Source organism: Sinohyriopsis cumingii, chromosome 8 (genome assembly GCF_028554795.1).
Source record: "Sinohyriopsis cumingii isolate HCF-2022 chromosome 8, ASM2855479v2, whole genome shotgun sequence".
Lineage (NCBI taxonomy): Eukaryota > Metazoa > Mollusca > Bivalvia > Unionida > Unionidae > Sinohyriopsis > Sinohyriopsis cumingii.
Genome location: NC_142968.1, coordinates 7,923,029 through 7,942,786, shown reverse-complemented (window position 1 = coordinate 7,942,786; position 19,758 = coordinate 7,923,029). Strand labels below are relative to the sequence as shown.

At 36.6% G+C, this 19,758-nt stretch overlaps 1 protein-coding gene across 1 annotated transcript in view; it reads left to right on the top strand.

The window, feature by feature from the left end:
• The window catches only part of LOC149792932 (uncharacterized), a 32,162-nt gene extending 18,604 nt beyond the window's left edge, over positions 1 to 13,558 (top strand). The window contains exons 3-9 of the mRNA XM_089968922.1: positions 183 to 305; positions 765 to 962; positions 2,776 to 3,033; positions 7,587 to 7,742; positions 10,567 to 10,746; positions 11,148 to 11,195; positions 12,904 to 13,558. Of these exons, the coding sequence (XP_089825048.1) occupies positions 183 to 305; positions 765 to 962; positions 2,776 to 3,033; positions 7,587 to 7,742; positions 10,567 to 10,746; positions 11,148 to 11,195; positions 12,904 to 13,008 (1,068 nt within the window). The 3' untranslated portion in view covers positions 13,009 to 13,558. The remainder of the gene's footprint in view (positions 1 to 182; positions 306 to 764; positions 963 to 2,775; positions 3,034 to 7,586; positions 7,743 to 10,566; positions 10,747 to 11,147; positions 11,196 to 12,903) is intronic.
• Positions 13,559 to 19,758: the final 6,200 nt, after the last annotated feature.

Sequence of the window (19,758 nt, the reverse complement as noted above, 5' to 3'; positions counted from 1 at the left end):
TAGGTAGGAAAGGGTGATGTCTTGGGTGTAAAAGGAATGATGGCAAACAGGAAGGAAAGTATTACAATACATGGATCTGAAAAAGAGAAGGTAAAGTAGGGACTAAATTGAGTAAGATGTAACATTAGTTGGCTTTTTACGTCTTGAAAAGAAAACTAGAGTATATTAAACGTTTCTTCCAGAAAACAGTCTTGCTGAAAGCTGTATATCTAAAGGTGGGAGAGGTGGATACGGTCAAGGAACAGTTCATTGCTGACATTTGCCTTAGAGCACGATGGAGAGAACCTGCTCTAGATGGCGTAAAAGTACTCTCTCTCTCTCTCTCTCTCTCTCTCTCTCTCTCACTTGTTAGAATATACTTAAAACTAGTCACAAGTCATTAACTTTTAAAACAGTCGTGAAGCATCAGTTTTGTTTCTTACAACACCAAAAACAACAACAACAGTACTAATAATAATAATAATGATGCTGATGATGATGATAATAATAATAATAATAATAATGATAATGATAGTAATATTGTTAATAATAATACAAATAATAATAATAATAATAATAATAATAATAATAATAATAATATTGTTATTCTTGTCATCATCATCATTTACACGAACAATGATGACATACAAGAGATAACGTACTCCTTTCCAAATGCACTCTTCACACTATTTCCATCACCACCATCCTGTAACTACTACTGCTACTACTAATGCTGTTGCTACTACTACTGCTGCTGCTACGACTGCTACTACTATATTCTGCAGAGCAACTCCCCTGTTGATTTCAAGAAATACTGGAACCCCAAAATACACGTTTCTAATCTAATTGGTGAATCGCAGCAATCAACATGGACGGAATTGGGACAAGGACCTACGGGGGAGGCCTATATAGTAGAAAAGAGGCGAATAAGTGGGACGTTTGGAGAGAGAATGGAATTACAGGATTTCCCATTTGACTTTCAGGTACGTACACAATAATTTTTCTCCTTTGCCGTTTGCAGTATATCGGTCAGTTTGGCGTTACAGCATGCAGTTTTGTTTAATATTCCGAGTTCTCATGTAACAAGTATCATGTAAGAGAAAAAAGAACGGTTCACTTCCAAATGATGCAAGAATAACATTTGTTGACAAGAAAAATGGACAAATTATGCAGGTCATTGTTGGAGCAAACATTGAAACATTTTCAAACTGCAGACAGAATTTATTTTTCAGTGACATTTTTCTGTCACTAAATTAAAACAAATACTGTGAAAACATACCACAGTTCGGAAACAATTGACTGTAATTGCGAAGTTTTAAGATGCTGAAGCTGTAAAAATGTGGGTTTTCGCGTACTGACAACCGGAGACCCTTGGCTTTTATTGTTTTCTTTCCCTATAAGTAACAAACAACTTTGAGCGTGTTCCGGTCACATTGACCCAAAAAGTAAGACCCTCCAACAGCCACGATACACACAAAGAATTAAATAATCCTGAACACAGATCAGTTATTTAAACAAATTCGAGGAGACAATAGATTTGTTCTATCACTAATACGTCAATACTCTCGGACTATAATATTTCACACACGTACAAACACACAGACACTCATGTGTAGGGATGTAAATAATCACTCTCTCCCTGAATACATTCATTAAACAACCAGTTTTAAAGAAGAAAGGTTTATGTTCTTGACAAAATTGATACGGTGCAGGTCAATTTTAGTTTTCTTGTTCAGAAAACAATTGGCTAAAAGCAAACATTTGAAGTCGTCCCATCAGTTAAATCAAGCACTTAGCACAAAACGACGTCTTATTTGGATTGTCTATTACTTTTGCTAATTACTCACTAGAATTCTAAGCTAATTACAAGGTTAGTTAATTACTCACTAGAAGTCTAAGCCAATACAAAGTTTGGTAATTACTCACTAGAAGTCTAATTTAAGACATGGTATGGTAATTATACACTAGACGTTTAAGCTAATACAAAGTTTGGTACTCACTAGAAGTCTAAACCAATACAAGGATTGACAATTAATCACCAGAAGTCTAAGCTTATACAAAGTTTGATAATTATTCACTAGAAGTCTAAGTTAAGACAAAGTTTGGTAATTACCCACCAGAAGACTAAACTAACACAAGTTTCGAAAGAAAAAAGAAAACTGAAGAAGATTAATTCTCGTGCGATAACATCAGTGCATGTATCAACTGTCATTTTAATTTTACCGATTGTTTTCCTTAGTATACAGTGAGATAACTGTATCAACTGTCACTTAAATTTGTACTAATTGTTTAAGATAGTATGAAGTGAGATAACAACTGTCGTTTTGATTTGAACTAATTGTTTCCTTAGTAAACATTAGTGCTGGGTTGTGAGATGTTCTTCAAAGTTCTAGCTTCAGCAATTGCTTGCTTCAAAGGAATAACTCAGAGAACGTCTCACTTAATTGTATGTCTCTAAAGATAATATTTCTGTATGGAGTATTGTCTAAATCTTGTGTTTTATGAGTGGCCTTGATGTAACGGACAAAATAAACTTTACATGATATAAAATTAACGGAACTGTTTAATTTTTTTTTCGATTCCTTCGGCTTATGTATGTACTGAACTGAATGTGGCTTTTCATGGTCGATATTTCGTTTTATGTTGCTACACATTGTGTATTTCCTAGGGTTGGATGACCATGCACACATTTGCTTTAGCAAGAGAAATGCAGAGCAGTTTTCTCTTGTTGGGCGATGTCCAAGTCTCAGGCTACCATGGATGTAACAGGTCTTTCTGGTTTACATTCCATTGCAGGACCTGTCTATCATAGTTTGTACTGAGCATGCTGAGACGGCGGCAGAACTTGTGGAAGACGACTACGAAGTGAGCATCGTTAACGTGCAGTGTTTTGTTGACGAGCAGGAATGGCAATTGCACGACTTCGTGGACTCGGAAAAGCGAGAAGTGTCGAAAGATTATACAGATGCAAAATTTCGGAATCCAGGTCTGATCATGCGCACTGTAGCCGAGCGACGCGCTGGATTCTTCATTTGGAATATCCTTGTTATCATGGTACATCACGCTCAGTTTGAAAAAAAAAATGTTTATTTACCGTTTATTGTGTTTGCCTGGGTGGTTTTGCTCGCAATTTAACACAAAATGGTCAGATTGTCAAAACTGAAATTAACGGTTCTGTTCTAATCATTTAGGGTTAGGATGACCATGTATGTAGGTCTCCGCTTTTTTTTTACACACACACACACACACACACACACACACGTACATACAGACATACATACATACTATTTGTTATTATTATTGTTATTAATTCGAGTTTTTATATTTTTATGGGGGTCAGTCACCAATACATGAGCTTTTGGGTTAATGTCAAAGGCCTCGCTATGGGGGCTAACACTGACTGACCTGATTTTAAGCTAGTTCAGTGTCCTGTATATGAAACAAAATGGGGCTAGAGGCTGCTGCTGTCACGAGTATCAATTAGCTTAGGTTGCAATTTAGTTGTCTTTGAAACTTACTGACTCATCTGTCAGAAGTTTTGATCGTGTTTTCGACCTACGCTCCACTGTCTCCACCATGCAAAGGCTGTTTCAACAGGTACGTTCTTTCTCTCAGTAACATCCATTAGACGAAAACAAATCCAGTAAACAGATCCATCCATTAGAACAAGTCTCTGAGATTCACATTTTATTCCTAAAATAATACATGAACCATATAATTACTATGATGTAGAGGTTATAAGACATTACAGCGACCAAACTGTGTCTCCTTTTCTGATCGAACAAGAAAAGACATCGAGTAGATATGACACCATCTGGAATCAAACAAAACGCAAATTATTTCTGTCTGTATGGTGTGAAACGATAGCACCATAGCAATTGGCTCCGCCTTCGCAGAAAGCACTTGAAATGAACAATCATGTATTTTCACTGCTTTGCTTTGTTATTCAGAATTTAAGACAGGCCAATTCAGGTTGAAAGATAAGTGTTCACTTATCGTATCAGGACCAAGATCAGCTGCTGGAATGGTAGACTTTTGTGTACCTAGGATGCAGCGATAATGTTAGGTTTTATAGTAGAGTACGACTCACACACTGGTTACCTGGCCTACGAAGAGCATGGAATAGTTCAAAAGTTTTGAATACATTCGCATGATTAGATTATAATTCATATACATATCAATACACGCAAACCTAAATCAGTTTTGTTCCTCGACCTCGCAGTGGATGTACGTTAATTTCTTTGATACGAGTGATGCATCTATTGTCATCAGAGAAAAGCAAGAGAGTCCCGTAAAGAGACTGGAGGAAAGAAAACCGAATAAATTCATATACTAAGACTCTGTGTGCAGATCTGGCATGGCATGTTCAGTTCACATGAACCATTTGTCCCCAACACGAAGCCAGCATGAGTCTTCCAAAAGTGTTTGTCGACAAGAATGTCTACGTGCAAGTTCAAATAAAATGCATCAAAATTGTCACTACAGTGGCATATTACCAAGAAAAATGCACTCTCCTCATGGAATCTCTAATTAAAGACAAAACTGGAAAATCCAAATTGACCCATACGAACAAGAACGGTTTCCATATGTCACGTTGAATAAAAGACTGTTCACTTCATTTATTGTCACAAGGGGGAAAAATCTCATCACGGGTATACAGAACAAAGAGTCATCGATAACGTGGTTCTTCGCTTGTTTGCCGAGTTGAAATTATCTAATTGTTATTTAAAAGCTGATCAAATTTATTCCTCTTGGTAGTAGAAGAAAGCTGGGTGAATAATTCCTGAGTGAGGCTTGCTCTGGTCTTCCGTTTTGTATGACTATTCGCCAGAACATATGCAAACACGCATGTATGGAAAGAAGATTCCATGTCATGATTTTCATTGGTAAGCATACACACATATCCATAATAAATACACAGGAGAGTATTTCTGAGTTGGTGCTTCCATTATCATCCTCATCTGAGTCTGGAGATTTTTCCGACATCTGCTGAGTTGGTGGCGCCATTATTCTCGTCTTCTGAGTTCGGAGTCTGTCAGGTGTTCGTCGAAAGTTTCCTTGCAAAATGGCACAGCCGTCCGTATGGCAAATAATTCTTTCGTGAGTTGTTCTTAGACTGTACTCGTGTCCATGAATTTTTTTTGGGGGGGGGTGGGGTTATTTTGTAGAGTTGTGTGTTCCTTTTTGCGTTTTTAAATAAAGCACACTGACACAGACTCCTAAGTAAAGAATCAAAGCAATATAGTAACTTCCTCAAATCGACGCATTATGTACCATGAATTGTTCCGATATATAGGTCCAACCAGAATCATTGCTTGGGTTTTACTATATGCGAATTTTTAGAAAGAACTATATAATTAAAATTTCGTTCACGAGTCGGATCCTTGTCAAAGTCGAGAACTTTATAGCAATGACAGAGAGAAATGTTTCAGTGATGGTTGCATCTCGTAAATGATACACTGACCTAATGGTCACATGACGAATGGGTAATGGAATCATCGATGACGATCAGGTGATCTTAGGATTTAGGACGCAATCCTGATTGATATCTCTCATCTTTCGCAATAAATACAGCACACAAGGGTTGAAAGCGTTTCTGAGAGGAGATAAGGCGATCGTTAAACTGAAGCCAAGTTTCCATTCTGTCGTTAAGCCGTTCCGAAACGTTCATGGTGAACGGGTATTTAGGAATAAAATTGTCTTGCGGCAATGGTTTTATGAAAGTGCATAGACACTTGCAAACTGTTTTTGATCTTGTCCTTGAGACTTCGACGACCTGTTTTCTGCGTGTTTGTCGGAAGCATATCTTAGCATGAGTTATTACCTGAAAAACACCTGCGCGAACACCTTCCTTGATCCGGTTCATTCTTTTGTCGTTTGAAGATGAGCATACACGATGACGACGAATTAATATTTTCTTCTTGTCAATACAAACTTTGGTCATCTTAAGTACGCTGGGGGTTTTCTTTGTGCAAATACAACAAAATATCGGTCTAATCTCTCTCCTCATTTTGAAACTGAATCTAGAACATATTCTACTAAAACTAGATAGAACTGTACCAGTCTAGGCATTTTTTTCTAGAAGATATATCAACCATGATGAAACTTTACCACTCCAGGCATGTTTCGCTCTAGAGGATGTATCAACCTAGATACAACCTTGATATAACTGTACCACTCCAGGCATGGTTCGCACTAGAGGGTGTATATACCTTGATAAAACATTGATACAACTTCACCACCCAAGGCATGCTTTGCTCTAGAAGATGTATCGACCTTGATACAACCTTAATACAACCGTACCACTACAGGCATGTTTTGCTCTAGAAGATGTATCAACCTTGATACAACCGCGATACAACTGTACAACTCCAAGCATGATTTGGTCTAGAGGTTCTTTTGGGCTTCGATTCTTTGAAAAGGTTAATTACATTAAAACCGAAAATTGGTACACGAATTTACCTTTGTAGTAATATTTAAGAACTATTCTACAATCACTTATAGTTTTCATCAAGATGGTTCTCGATTAAATGAGATATATTATATATATATATATATATATATATATATATATATATATATATATATATATATATATATATATATATATATTATATGAGATATATTATATGAGATATATTTGCATGTTGATGCATTTAGTTAGATACCATCAAGGTCTCATCAACACCTTAAGATCATTACGATTGCAGTATTATATAGTCAATGCATTGTTCATGCAAAACAGCCGGCTGTTTCTTTTTCTTTTCTTTCTTCAATGTATTCGTTTTAGTTATTGTTGGCGACAACCATTCATATTGGAGACAAAGAGTTAGCTAGATACGGATGTTTACGAATACTCTTTTTACAAGGTCACAATAAAATGTACTGCGTACATGCATAGCTCTTTCACATATAAACTGAATCCTTCTAGAAATAAAGTCGGAAGTCAAAGCTGGCATATATGTTTGTACTCTGAAGACGACAGAAAAATACTATAAGCTGTATTTTTGCCTGCACCAATCATATCGACAAAATGGAAAATGTTGGCTAAAATATTTTTTTCTGCCGATCAGGCAATTATATCCTATCAGTAATCAACACATTTGCCACCTCTCTCTCTCTCTCTCTGGATCGAGTTTACAAATATACTTACTAGCATGTATAAGGTAGCACATTACCTTGTGTACTATTTCATCAGGAGGAAAAAAGCAGAACGGTGAACGGTGAACGGTGTCCTCTTTGATTTATTCTACTTAGCACATATCTTAATAGGAGAAACGAAATATAATAAAATTGTATCGAGTGTCGACTGGTAGTGTACACATGTGAAATTGCCACATATATCACCTGACCCATTTGTTATGTTAATTAGCCTTATATATTTACTATCACGCCATCCAAGATTACACGGGATCATGTGCAACTAAAGACCCAGGATTTCAGCTGATTTGTGTATTCTTTCTAGTGGCCAATTGATTGTGCATCACCTTATATTTGTTTCAGTGTGTGTGTGTGTGTGTGTGTTTGGCATGCAAGCAGTGATTGCCAAGTCTGTCCAACTTACATGACATAATTAGATTTGTCTGCTGATATGATTTTATTTTCAGATGCTGATTAGCACGCTATCATTCACTACATTTGCTGTGGATACCGCCCTTCCGCAGAATCGTCTACAGCTGTCTTTCATCATCACGCTGACAAGTGTCACTTTCAGATTTGTGACCAATCAAAGCCTTCCTAAGATCCCATACCTGACCAATCTGGTAAGAGATCACTGATCGTGAATATAAAATCTTATGTTGGACCCTTATATGTTGTGCATGTGATGCTACATATACACGCGCTCACGTGCTAAAGACTGAAGTATTTGGAATATTCATTATTATATAGAAACATATACGCATTGTTGTTGAATTAGTTGCATGAATGCATCAAAGTTTATGCGATTTACTGACACGGTGCCTTTGTTATACTTATTCTTTATTATGGAGAACCCCAATGAGAGGCAGGTTAGAAATGAAATGAAAAGTATCGGTCGATTGATGGTATGCTGAGGGGTGGGTGGGTCCAAAACTTCAATATAACACAATTGAAGACGATTCCTCAACGCCAAGTATTTCAAACCCAGCTAGCCCGTCCTATGTTCACCTCACGATTATTACGCAAATGCAATCTAGTTTCAAAGTATCACAATGGACTTCGTTCAACTAGTGACACAATGAAGAAACTCGACACGAGCCGATTTCAAGCGACAGGACACATCCAGGACGGAAGTTGAAATTAGCGTTTGGATAGACTTGGATTTCACCCTTTTACGCTGATCTAATACAATGTGCAATATTCCTTGACGACAAGGTATGTTCACAACAACATCTACTATGAATTAAAAATTAAATATTAAATCGTGTCTTCCGATGTGTTGCATTGTTATAGGTTTGGATCCTCTCAGCTCTTCATCAATTCACCGATACTCTTAATATAATTTCTAACAAGCACCTGTGACCGCACCGATAGTATTGACTCGGAATTCTGCATCTATTGTTTATTGTTTGAGGTGCAAAGGTGTGTTCAATAAAAAGTAAGAAATATTTTCCTTAGCACTTCTTAATTACCCAAAGGTAATAGCTAAAACCATGCATGCAATGGGGAATTAAAACTGATCGATTTTCTATCAAGAGTGCCGAGTATTTCCAAGTGCGTACCGGTTAAATGTGATTGAGAAACTGTCTAACTTCACTTGATTACTTTTAAAATATTTGACAGAGGCTTTGTTTATAATAAATAACACAGTGTCCAATGACTTTCTAAAGAGCGTATTTTAGCCATGGACTTGTCCGGTTTATTATCGTGCAAGACGTACCTGTACATCAACTTTCAGTTCTTCCATTAGTTATTAGATCTAAGCGCACGGCATCTAGATAAAGAACAAGAAAGCATCTTGACAAGAATCGACATCTTCTTCATTGAAATATTTTGATATAGTTTTTGAATTTTCTAAGTTGTATTCTATATTTCCTGTAAGAAGAGAGATCATAAATATGTGTGTGTGTGTACTTTTTTAATCTTTCTAACATTCACAGAATCGTTTGGCTATGTTGTAAACCTTGTTCCGTCGGTCTGAATCCCCTGGCTGTGTTGTAACCCTTGTTCCTTCGGTCTGAATCCCTGGATGCGTTGTAATCCTTGTTCCTTCGGTCTGAATCCCCTTGTTGTGTTGTAATCCTTATTCCTTCAGTCTGAATCTCCTGGCTGTGTTGTAACCCTTGTTCCTTTGGTCTGAATCCCTTGGTTGTGTTGTAACCCTTGTACCTTCAGTCTGAATCTCTGGATGCGTTGTAACCCTTGTTCCTTCGGTCTGAATCCCCTGGCTGTGTTGTAGCCCTTGTTCCTTCGGTCTGAATCCCCTGGCTGTGTTGTAACCCTTGTTCCTTCGGTCTGAATCCCTTGGCTGTGTTGTAACCCTTGTTCCTTCGGTCTGAATCCCCTGGCTGTGTTGTAGCCCTTGTTCCTTCGGTCTGAATACCTTGGCTGTGTTGTAACCCTTGTTCCTTCAGTCGGAATCCCTTGGCTGTGTTGTAACCCTTGTTCATTCAGTCTGAATCCTCTGGCTGTGTTGTTACCCTTGTTTCTTAGGTCTGAATCCCCTGGCTGTGTGGTAACCCTTGTTCCTTCGGTCTGAATCCCTGGATGCGTTGTAACCCTTGTTCCTTCGGTCCGAATCCCCTGAATGCGTTGTAACCCTTGTTCCTTCGGTCTGAATCCCCTGGCTGTGTTGAAACCCTTATTCCTTCGGTCTGAATCCCTGGATGCGTTGTAACACTTGTTCCTTCTGTCTGAATCCACTGGCTGTTTTCTAACCCTTGTTCCTTCGGTCCGAATCCCCTGGATACGTTGTAACCCTTATTCCTTCGGTCTGAATCCCTTGGCTGTGTTGTAACTCTTGCTCCTTCAGTCTGAATCCCTGGATTCGTTGTAACCCTTGTTCCTTCGGTCTGAATCCACTGGCTGTGTTGTAACCCTTGTTCCTTCGGTCCGAATGCCCTGGATGCGTTGTAACCCTTGTTCCTTCGGTCCGAATCCCCTGAATGCGTTGAAACCCTTTTCCTTCGGCCTGAATCCCCTGGCTGTGTTGTAACCCTTGTTCCTTCGGTCTGAATCCCCTTGATTCTTTCTCTGACTTTAATAATGCATTCGAGATTCGGACAATAGTTTACACTGAGAATCTATGCAAGATCTCTAATCTCATCGACTAGAGCTTTAATTTTTTAATCCCACTATATTGAACTTAATCTAGTGACCATGCGATTCCCTTTCTTTGACCGCATTCTCTGTGATATAATTCATTGTTTCCACAATTATGAAACGAAGGAGAATTCATTGGAATAAGTCTCCTTGAATTGGCATATTATGTTCAAAATTATATATGCTTTCATTGAGAGAAAAAAGTTAGAATTCTTTAAAGCTTTAATTACACACACACACACACACACACACACACACATATTTGATGCACTAAACGATAGTTTGACAAATAATTCAGAATGTTCTTTTATTTCATCTTTCTTACGAGATAATATTCTACTTCAGGATAAATACATCCTGGGGAGCATGATATTTAACTGGTTGGTTACGATCTGGCACGGAGTAGTAAGCCGGTTTGCATATAACAGGAACCTTGAAATACTGCTGGACTGGTGGGCTTTCATGGGCTTCATAATAATATATGGAGCTTTCCAGGCCTACTTCTTTCTGATGGTGTTAATTAAGGTATAAGTGCTGTTCTTCTTCTTCTTCTTGTTTACTTACTACTTTTGTGGTGGCATTGCTGTTATAATGTTCTTTATTGTGTTGCAGGTATAACTGCTTCAGTTCATGCAATATATTCTGTTTAAATAGTCTTGTAACTTTTCCGTTGTTCTTGGCGTTGCTGCTGTTGCTATCGTTAATATTATTGCCAAAGAACATAACCTTCCGCTGTTTTGATAGAAGACAATAATTGTCTCGTTTTCATATGATAGACGGGTTTCGTATTTACCTTTGCGTTTGACTGTGTTGTATCATCACGATATGTAACCGACCCATAACATCGAGACATAAAGGAATTTTTATGCAAAAATTTGGACTCGCTAACCATCTCTAAAATTTTCTAATATACACATCTTTTACAGTATTTGATGAGAAGAAATATGGTCAAAGACAGAGAAGCTCTGTATTTGGTAAGTCACGGATGTTCTCATGTAACCTTTTATTAAAAAGGGCGTCAAGTAGTTACAGTATCAGTGGAGGATGCCTTTCATCTAAATGTTTATCTTTGACCTTTGACTTATTTGTTTTTGACATCATTATTAACGTCAAGGTACACAGAATTACAAAATCTTATCAAATTCCTGATCGCTAAGACAATGAAATCTCCAGTATATGACGCACTTCCAGGAAACCTCACAGCTGTGTTCTAATCATTTCATAGTTTGTGTGAAGATTTCATTAACTATTTGTATTTATTTCCTTGTTAAGTAACCGGCGAGCTGAGTTTTGTTAAGATATTCAAATTTGTATTCTCATATCTCGTTCATCTTTTATGGCATTACATGTAATTCAACGTTTTCTTCAAGGGTGCAATTTTCGTTTCCTACATCAATGTACAAAGTCGATTAATTTTTCAAATACGCTGGTTTTTAAATAAAATGTTTAAAACAAAATTGTGCCCAGCGTGTACAGCTCAAGCATTCAAATAATAAAGTAATTAATCCTTTAATATTATCATATGTTTTCTTTCAATGCTTAGAAAGAGCATGCTATATTTGGTTTACACTTAAAAATCCCGTCAAAATACGAATAACTTAAGATCTGAATTAAATCGATGAAAACACAGTAGACGACGAGGTTAGCTGGGGAATTGAGTGATGGCAAAGTTTCGAAGAATTCAATATCTCTTTAATTTTACAAATCTGGTGTTTATCCGAGACAGTTGGCACAAAATCTGTATGATGTATTTCTATTCTATCACACTTTCTACAATTCTTGCACATTTTGCATGAGATCTTCTTATCTTTAAGGTAACTCTCCAATACTTGCAATAGTCTTCAAACGAACTCCATCACCGCCATTCAGAGTCGTCAGTCAGAATAGCTCAAGGTGGCGTGTGCCTTCGAAAGGTTGATCAGGGAGATGTGTGTGTGTGTGTGTGTGTGTGTGTGTGTGTGTGTGTGTGTGTGTGTGTGTGTGTGTTAGAGAGAGATTATGTCTCTGTCTGTGTGTATGTGTCTGTGTGTGTGTCTGTGTCTGTGTGTGTGTGTGTGTGTGTGTGTGTTTAACGTAGCTTTAAAAAAATTCAGTCTGCGATGTCTAGCACTGGGGCATCATGCCGTCAATATGTAGCATGATGTCCCAACCTTTCATATTATCCTGACACCAGGCCGACTAGTCCTAATACTAACCTCTTAATGCTGGTCGCCAAGCGTGGCAGCTGCTAGTACCATTTTTATAAGTCTTTGGTATGACTCGACCCGGGTTCGAACCCGTGACCTGCCGCATCCGAGGCCGACGTTCTAAACACTTAGGCCAACGTATCGGTCAGTCAGGGAGATATAGAAATAGGACTGCACACAATTATGCTATAATATAATTTATGTTTAAAAATTTTAATCTCGTATCTACAATTTTGACGTAATGAAGGGGTTTCAAGTTGATTGTATCTCATTTTGGCGAAAAGATTTGATGCTGAATTTATTTGATGCTGTTTAGAACCCTCCATCGTGTGAAAACTACCGTCTACGAATTATAAAACAAGAACTTCGAACTCTGCTAACTACTCATTCTTATCATCAAATGAGATAAAAGAATAAAGTTTATATATTTAAATTACAGGAATACATTGATACATCAATCAAGACCTATCACTTCGTTCTTTTTTTATGTATTCAGGAACGAGCACAAAAAGTGATGGGATTGACATGGAAAAGTAGCAAAACGTCACTTCAGGTCAGGCGTAACAAGCGGAAAATTGCTGCATCCAACGGCAAGATCTAGAACTGAAGAAGGTCTCTTTACCATAGATAGTTTCACCGAGGAGTCATCAGCTGTATCGCAGTTGACAGGACGCGAAACTCATTTACAACGTTTGCACTTGGTAGAATTATGTGACTTGAATTTGTTAATGGTATCAGTTTAATAACGATGTGATGTATTCTTTTTTTTCTATTCTCTTGTGAAAGCCCATGAGTGAACTCTTTGAATTCCCTCGTGAGAACTCTTTGAATGCCCTCGTGAGAACTCTTTGCATACCCTTGTGAGAACTCTTTTAAAACCTTTGTGAGATCTCTTTGAATGCCCATGTGAGAACTCTTTGCATACCCTTGTGAGAACTCTTTTAATGCCCATGTGAGAACTTTATGAATGCCCATGTGAGAACTCTTTGAAAACCTTTGTGAGAACTATTTGAATGCCCATGTGAGAACTCTTTGAATGTTCCTGTGACTCTTTGAATGCCCATGTGAGAATTCTACATTAGAGGGAAAGTAAATGGTGATATTATTGCTACATGCGGGTGCAGGGATTCTTTAAAAAAAATTATTAAAGAAAACCAAAAATAACTCAAGAAGTATAATTATGCAATTATTTTACTCTCTACATATAGTCAATATATGTAACGATACGAGCTGAATACACGCAAAGTTACTGTACATCACGCTGCGTGTACCCTAAGGAATCTGGAAAAAAACATCCGAAGAAAGTTATTTTGCGATTTTATATAACAAAATTCAAATGATGGAAGAAAGAATAAAGGATGAGATATATAATTAAAATTTACTTGAAATTTACATAATTTTAATACGTTAATAATTTTAATATATTTTAATACGCCGTGACTAGTGCAGCTTTCATTGGTCAGTCAGTACAAAACAGGCGTGATTCATTCAACGCATCATCGTGGTAGGAAAGACAACTCAGTAACACACGAACACTCAAATAGGAACGAAGGGCATTAGCGTCCTTCAAAGACGACGACCGAGAAAAACACGTCTGATTAATGCATATAATTTACAATCAGCTGAAAAGGATTGTTACTCTTGTGACCATTAATAAAACAAATGACATATCTGCATATAAAGACATGCGAACCATATAAACCTGTAAATACAATAAATGTATTCAACCTACAAGCAAAATAAACAGTGAAATTAAGGTACAAGCATCTAAACATACTTATATGGCTAAAATATATAATGTTTGGAGAAGTGAATTATCCCCTAAAAGAAAACTCAACGGTCGGAACATAGAGTATGTGAAACGTCAACCCAATCACAGGGCATTCTGAATAGGCATAGAAAGCTATAAAACACATGGTCGACTACGAGTTCCGTCGGTTTTAGTCCAGGCAACAAAATAAGAGGTTTTTCTATAAATGTTTACACAGAGCAAAAGTTTCACAACGGCGCATGCGTCCAAATGTCATATAAGCAATGTCTCACTTCTAAATAGAACAAGCGAATGAACGTCAGCGTGTTTGCACTCCTCTTCATATGGAAACGGGATTTTTGTTTAAATTTCCTGTCATGACAAATGTTGACTATCACCGATGGCCTGATGTGTGTGTGTGTGTGTGTGTGTGTGTGTGAGAGAGAGAGAGAGAGAGAGAGAGAGAGAGGGAGGGAGGGTGTCAGTGTGTGTATGTGAGTGTGTGCGTGTGTGTGAGAGAGAGAGAGAGAGAGAGAGAATGTGTGTGTGTGTGTGTGTGTGTGTGTGTGTGTGTGTGTGTGTGTTTGATGTCCCACCCAGTCACATTATCCTGATACCAGGCCGACCAGTCCTAACACTAACTTCTTAATGTTGACTGCCTAGCGAGGCAGCTGCTAGTACCATTTGTATAAGTCTCTGGCATGACTCGGCCGGGGATAGAACCCGCGACCTGCCGCATCCTAGGCGAACGCTTCAAACACCTCATCGGAGCAAAGAGAAAGACAGAGTCGGAGAGAGAGAGAGAGAGAGAGAGAGAGAGAGAGAGAGAGAGAGAGAGAGAGAGAGTGATGTTACAATGTTTAATTATTATATTATATGTAAAGTGTAGTTTTGTGTGTTTGCGTGTTGACATCTTTGATCAATTTTATAAAATTTCTTACCATGGCGACAGTACGAAATGTGCATGCAATAACTCCATTTATGACAGGATACTTAATTATTCTATATATTGACAATTTCTGAAATATTTATTAACGCACCAAAATAACTCTCAATGGCATTTGTTTTCGTTTTAAATGAAATTCATTAGCGTTTGCGTTTTTAAGCTAAAATAACATTGTTTACTATTTGTAATCTCAGTATTTACACTGCATTTTAGCGAATTTTTTTTAGCGATTGCGTTTACAATCTCTTCACGTGTTCGTTATCAACTGGTTGCATTTTGCGCTTCTGTTTTTCACTTCATATGTTTTGTCGTCTATGAATGTAGAAAACACAAACGTTACTAAGGAAGTCGACAGGTGGATATTTCTGCGGTCAGTATTAAAACAGTCATACAATTGTTTAAATTTCCAATTTCTGTGCACGTTGACATTATTTAAACTATATAAAATAAAACTAGCTTTATACTTGCTTTATATTTGTATGGGAGATGAGATTTTTGTTAGTTTGCTTTTTTGCTATTGTTTTTGTTTAAATTAAGGAAATAAATATTTTGTTTGCATGTAATTGGGTATTTATTTTATTATACAAAATATGCACGTATCAGATTATTTAAAAATCTCAAAATTATATTTACCTTATTAAGAATTTTTAGGGTGAATTAAAGGATGAAACACTTCTCCTACAGACAGGTTGAAAAACTTGTCCTACAGACAGGTTGAAAAACTTGTCCTACAGACAGGTTGAAACACTTGTGCTAAAGACGGGTTGAAAAACTTGTAAACACATGTTGAAAAACAAAATAAAATGAGTGTGGTCACCAAAAGGAAGGGCTCCAGAAGAACTTAATCTCACCTGTATCCGTTTACTGGTGTATCTATCTTTTCAAAATATTGCACAAAACATTAGCGCAAAACGTTAACATTATTGACGCTGCCTATGTTCCAGTACTATTATAATGCAAGGGAGAAAATAATGTTCGTATGATTCAAGAAAGAAGTCCGTGTAAGTGACATTGTTTACATTAGTGTGTGTGTGTGTGTGTGTGTGTGTGTGTGTGTGTGTGTGTGTGTAGCAGTCGGTTACTACTACTATTCCCTACTCAGATTCTCTATGGCCAGGACTTCACAGACACACACGTGTACACACACACACACACAGAGTAGTGTGTTTTAACAGTTTGACTTAAATGTTTTCAACCCGCATTCAAACAAATGGAAGTCTAGAGAAGTATTGTACACTAAAAGATACTTTAAAGTTGTGTACCTTTTTGAACAGTTTCGTAATGATTGTAAACAATTACATCTTTATCACGGTGCCCTTGCATCAATACAAGATACATCTTTAAAGACAACAGGTGAAAAATTTAAAACATTTTGTCTATGATATGTTATTGGTCATTCTGACCATAAAAAGAGAGGGAATTAGCACGATGTCACATTGGCACGTTTGAAAACTATGAATCCTACTTGGACCAGGATGGCAATAAAAAGTCTGATGGGAGGCACGAAAGGTCAAGGCTATGGTTATTCATGATGTATCTCCATGACAACGTCTATCAGTGGGGACTAGTCAATACATGACAGTAAGTACAGTTTGATAGGCAATTGTTGAACCAATTAGATGGGTACAAGAAAATATGCTTAAATCATTAGACGACGATATTAATGGTTGAATTTTCGAAGTGAATTTAGCGATACCGCTACATTTACATGGCCATTTCAGGGGCAATTATCTGAGCCAGATAAATTAATTCCAGATGAAACGTAATTACTTCCCTTGCAAAGGAAATTGGTATTTGATTGCAAGGCTACAAAGCCAACTATACCGAAGACCGTATATATATAAGAGATTAAACAAGAAAGGGACCAGGTGGCCGTCTTGTAAAAAGAAAGACATGTTTTAGTGCTAGGACGCACAATTTCTGAAAGAGAACAGCAATATGGAACAGCTTTCTGAGAGAAAGACGGGACAGTCTGAAGACAAAAGTCCGGGGAAAAGAAGGACTATGTCAGAATAAAGGGACCAGGAAGCAAAATGAAGGGGCAAAGCAAAGCATAGAGCTTAGGAAGGATGAACTAGGAGACGTTGATATACGTTCCAGACAGGAAGGTGATACAAATTGGTCGTGGACATTGCGTTCTTTTCACCTCTTGTTATGATGATGAAATAAATCCAAATTAGACATACTTTTAAAAATCTATTCATATAATGTAACTTGAATGGGAATTGCCGTTATTAATCTGTTCTAATTAAATTTGTTATTTCCTTGTCAAAGGGGGGCTCGTATTGCTGTATTTCCTCCCAGTATCCTGGCTCAGTTCTCTGTTGAAATTTTACATTTTTCTTTCACTCCCACCGGCTATAATATCGAGGGAGGTCATCTTCTAGATAACGCCAGCCAAATCCAGTTAATCACCCCTCTTTCTAAGAGGGCAACGTTACAAAGACTTATGCCATTCACTACAGAAACCTTAAATATTTCTGGCAGTAGCAAACAACCATGGTCTAAATTATACACTTAACTGAATATTGTTACGACTCTAAGACTTACAAAAAGTAACAATAAAGAGCGAAAGCCAACAAGTTTTGTAAAATTCAACAAATAATTAATATCCCTAGAATATAATGTGAACATGTTCCAAAAATAACTTAAGGTATTGCGAAATAAATCCTAGATAATCATAAAATTTGTAACACATGTCCTAATGATTAAAGTTCTGAATAAACTTTAGTTGTGGACTAAATAAATCCAACGCTTGAAGTACTGATGTGTCTGTGATGACATGTGTCGTGGCGATGTGCCAACAGTCTTTCGTCGTAGGATCCCAATAACACAATCCAAGAATATGTCGATATTTAAAGTTCACTATAAATCCAGGTGTCTATGTCCAAGAATATTATTCTTGAGCACTTTGTGTTTCCAGAGAAGAAGAATTTGAATTAAATTAAATAAACCCAAAACAAAATACTTCACAACAATAATACAACTTGATTCTTCTCAGATGTTTTCGCAAGAATGACACATTTTCCAGTAAACAAAATTTTGTATTAAACATTAAGACACAAAAAAATCCTGATAAAGATCAAAAGTTCATTCTTAGAGAACAATTAAAAGGTCTAGATACGTGAAAAAATTCAAATGTCCTTGACTAAGCTTGAGATAATATTCATAATATTTATCCTTCAGTCAGAAAAAGGTAAACAATGTTGTTTACGAAACAGTCACTGACCTTGGACAAGGCCAGCTATTAGATACAATTGTAAATTACCCATATCAGATAAAGAAATTAAGAAAGCTAACAAACAATGCAAATTAAATATACATATATATATATATATATATATATATATATATATATATATATATATATATATATATATATATATATTAGACAGAATGCAAAAATATAATTTGATCAGATAGTGATAATTTTGCACTATCAGATATTTCAAAATGCCTGTCATTGAAAGCTAGTTTCAAACAGATAGATTTACTGCAAAGATGGTCCTGCTTTAGTTAGTCGTTCCACAAGTTATCTTGCAAGGTTTTTTCAAATACATTTATTGCTACTTATTGTGGTCTTAAACTAAATAATACAAAAGAGCAAAGCCAGCAACAAAACACACTCCTGGGAAATATTACCAATATATTATTCGTTTATAAAATGACCGCTCTAGTTAGGTATAGAATGAAGTTGATTTTCGACAAATTCAAGTCTAACATGTAATTATATGTACTCTGGAACATCTAGCAACAATGCAAATTAAATATGCATAACACTACCAAAGACACAAGTCACCTTCTGCAAGATTATTGTTGATTTTAATTGATTGTCTCTGCTATTTACCTGAGCATTACAGCAAAAATATTCATTTTGTGAACATTTACATTTTTCTTTCCCGTTAGTCTGCAAGCGGATACGTTGTCGAATATTATCCAGTCTATGACAATTTCTTTGATAACCTTTAATCATATTTGCTACTTAGACCGAAGAAGATACAACGGTTATCACTGAAGCACAAATTAATACTTGTTTTAGATGATGTGTACATTTATGGCTTCTGTAAGTAATTGCGTCTTTTGAAGCCTATGGATTAAAAAATATTTAACCCATCTTCAATAATTACTGATATTGTCTAGTCACTTAGTATACTATTTTAGGATCATCGTCTAAACATTTTACGCAGTATTAAAATAAATTAAACTTATTTAAGGTGAATCAAGTTTAACATTGTTAAATTTGCATTGACTGCCTTGTTGATTTCCGCACAAGCGATATGGTAATAAAATACATCTATTCCACTTCTGTTTGTCGGTTTCACTAATACATTATGCAACTGATTCTTAGATAATCGAATCATGTTCTAGATACATGTTTTCCACTTAGCAGTTACCTTCCATCGTTTCTGAAGCCCTTGGATGAGCAATGTTAGATGTGAAATCATTTGGTATAGAACAAGGATAGGGAGGACAATGTGTGTCAGAATCTCTAAATTTAGCTTGCCTTGGACTTTTAAGTTTTACATTATTTTCCGCATTCGGATCTTTATACTTATCAGGATTCATATAGCTCAAAGCATCAATCAGTCTGTTCAAGTATTGACTTGCCGAACCATTTTTGCAATCTTTCATTCAGTTAATCCCTTTTCTTATTC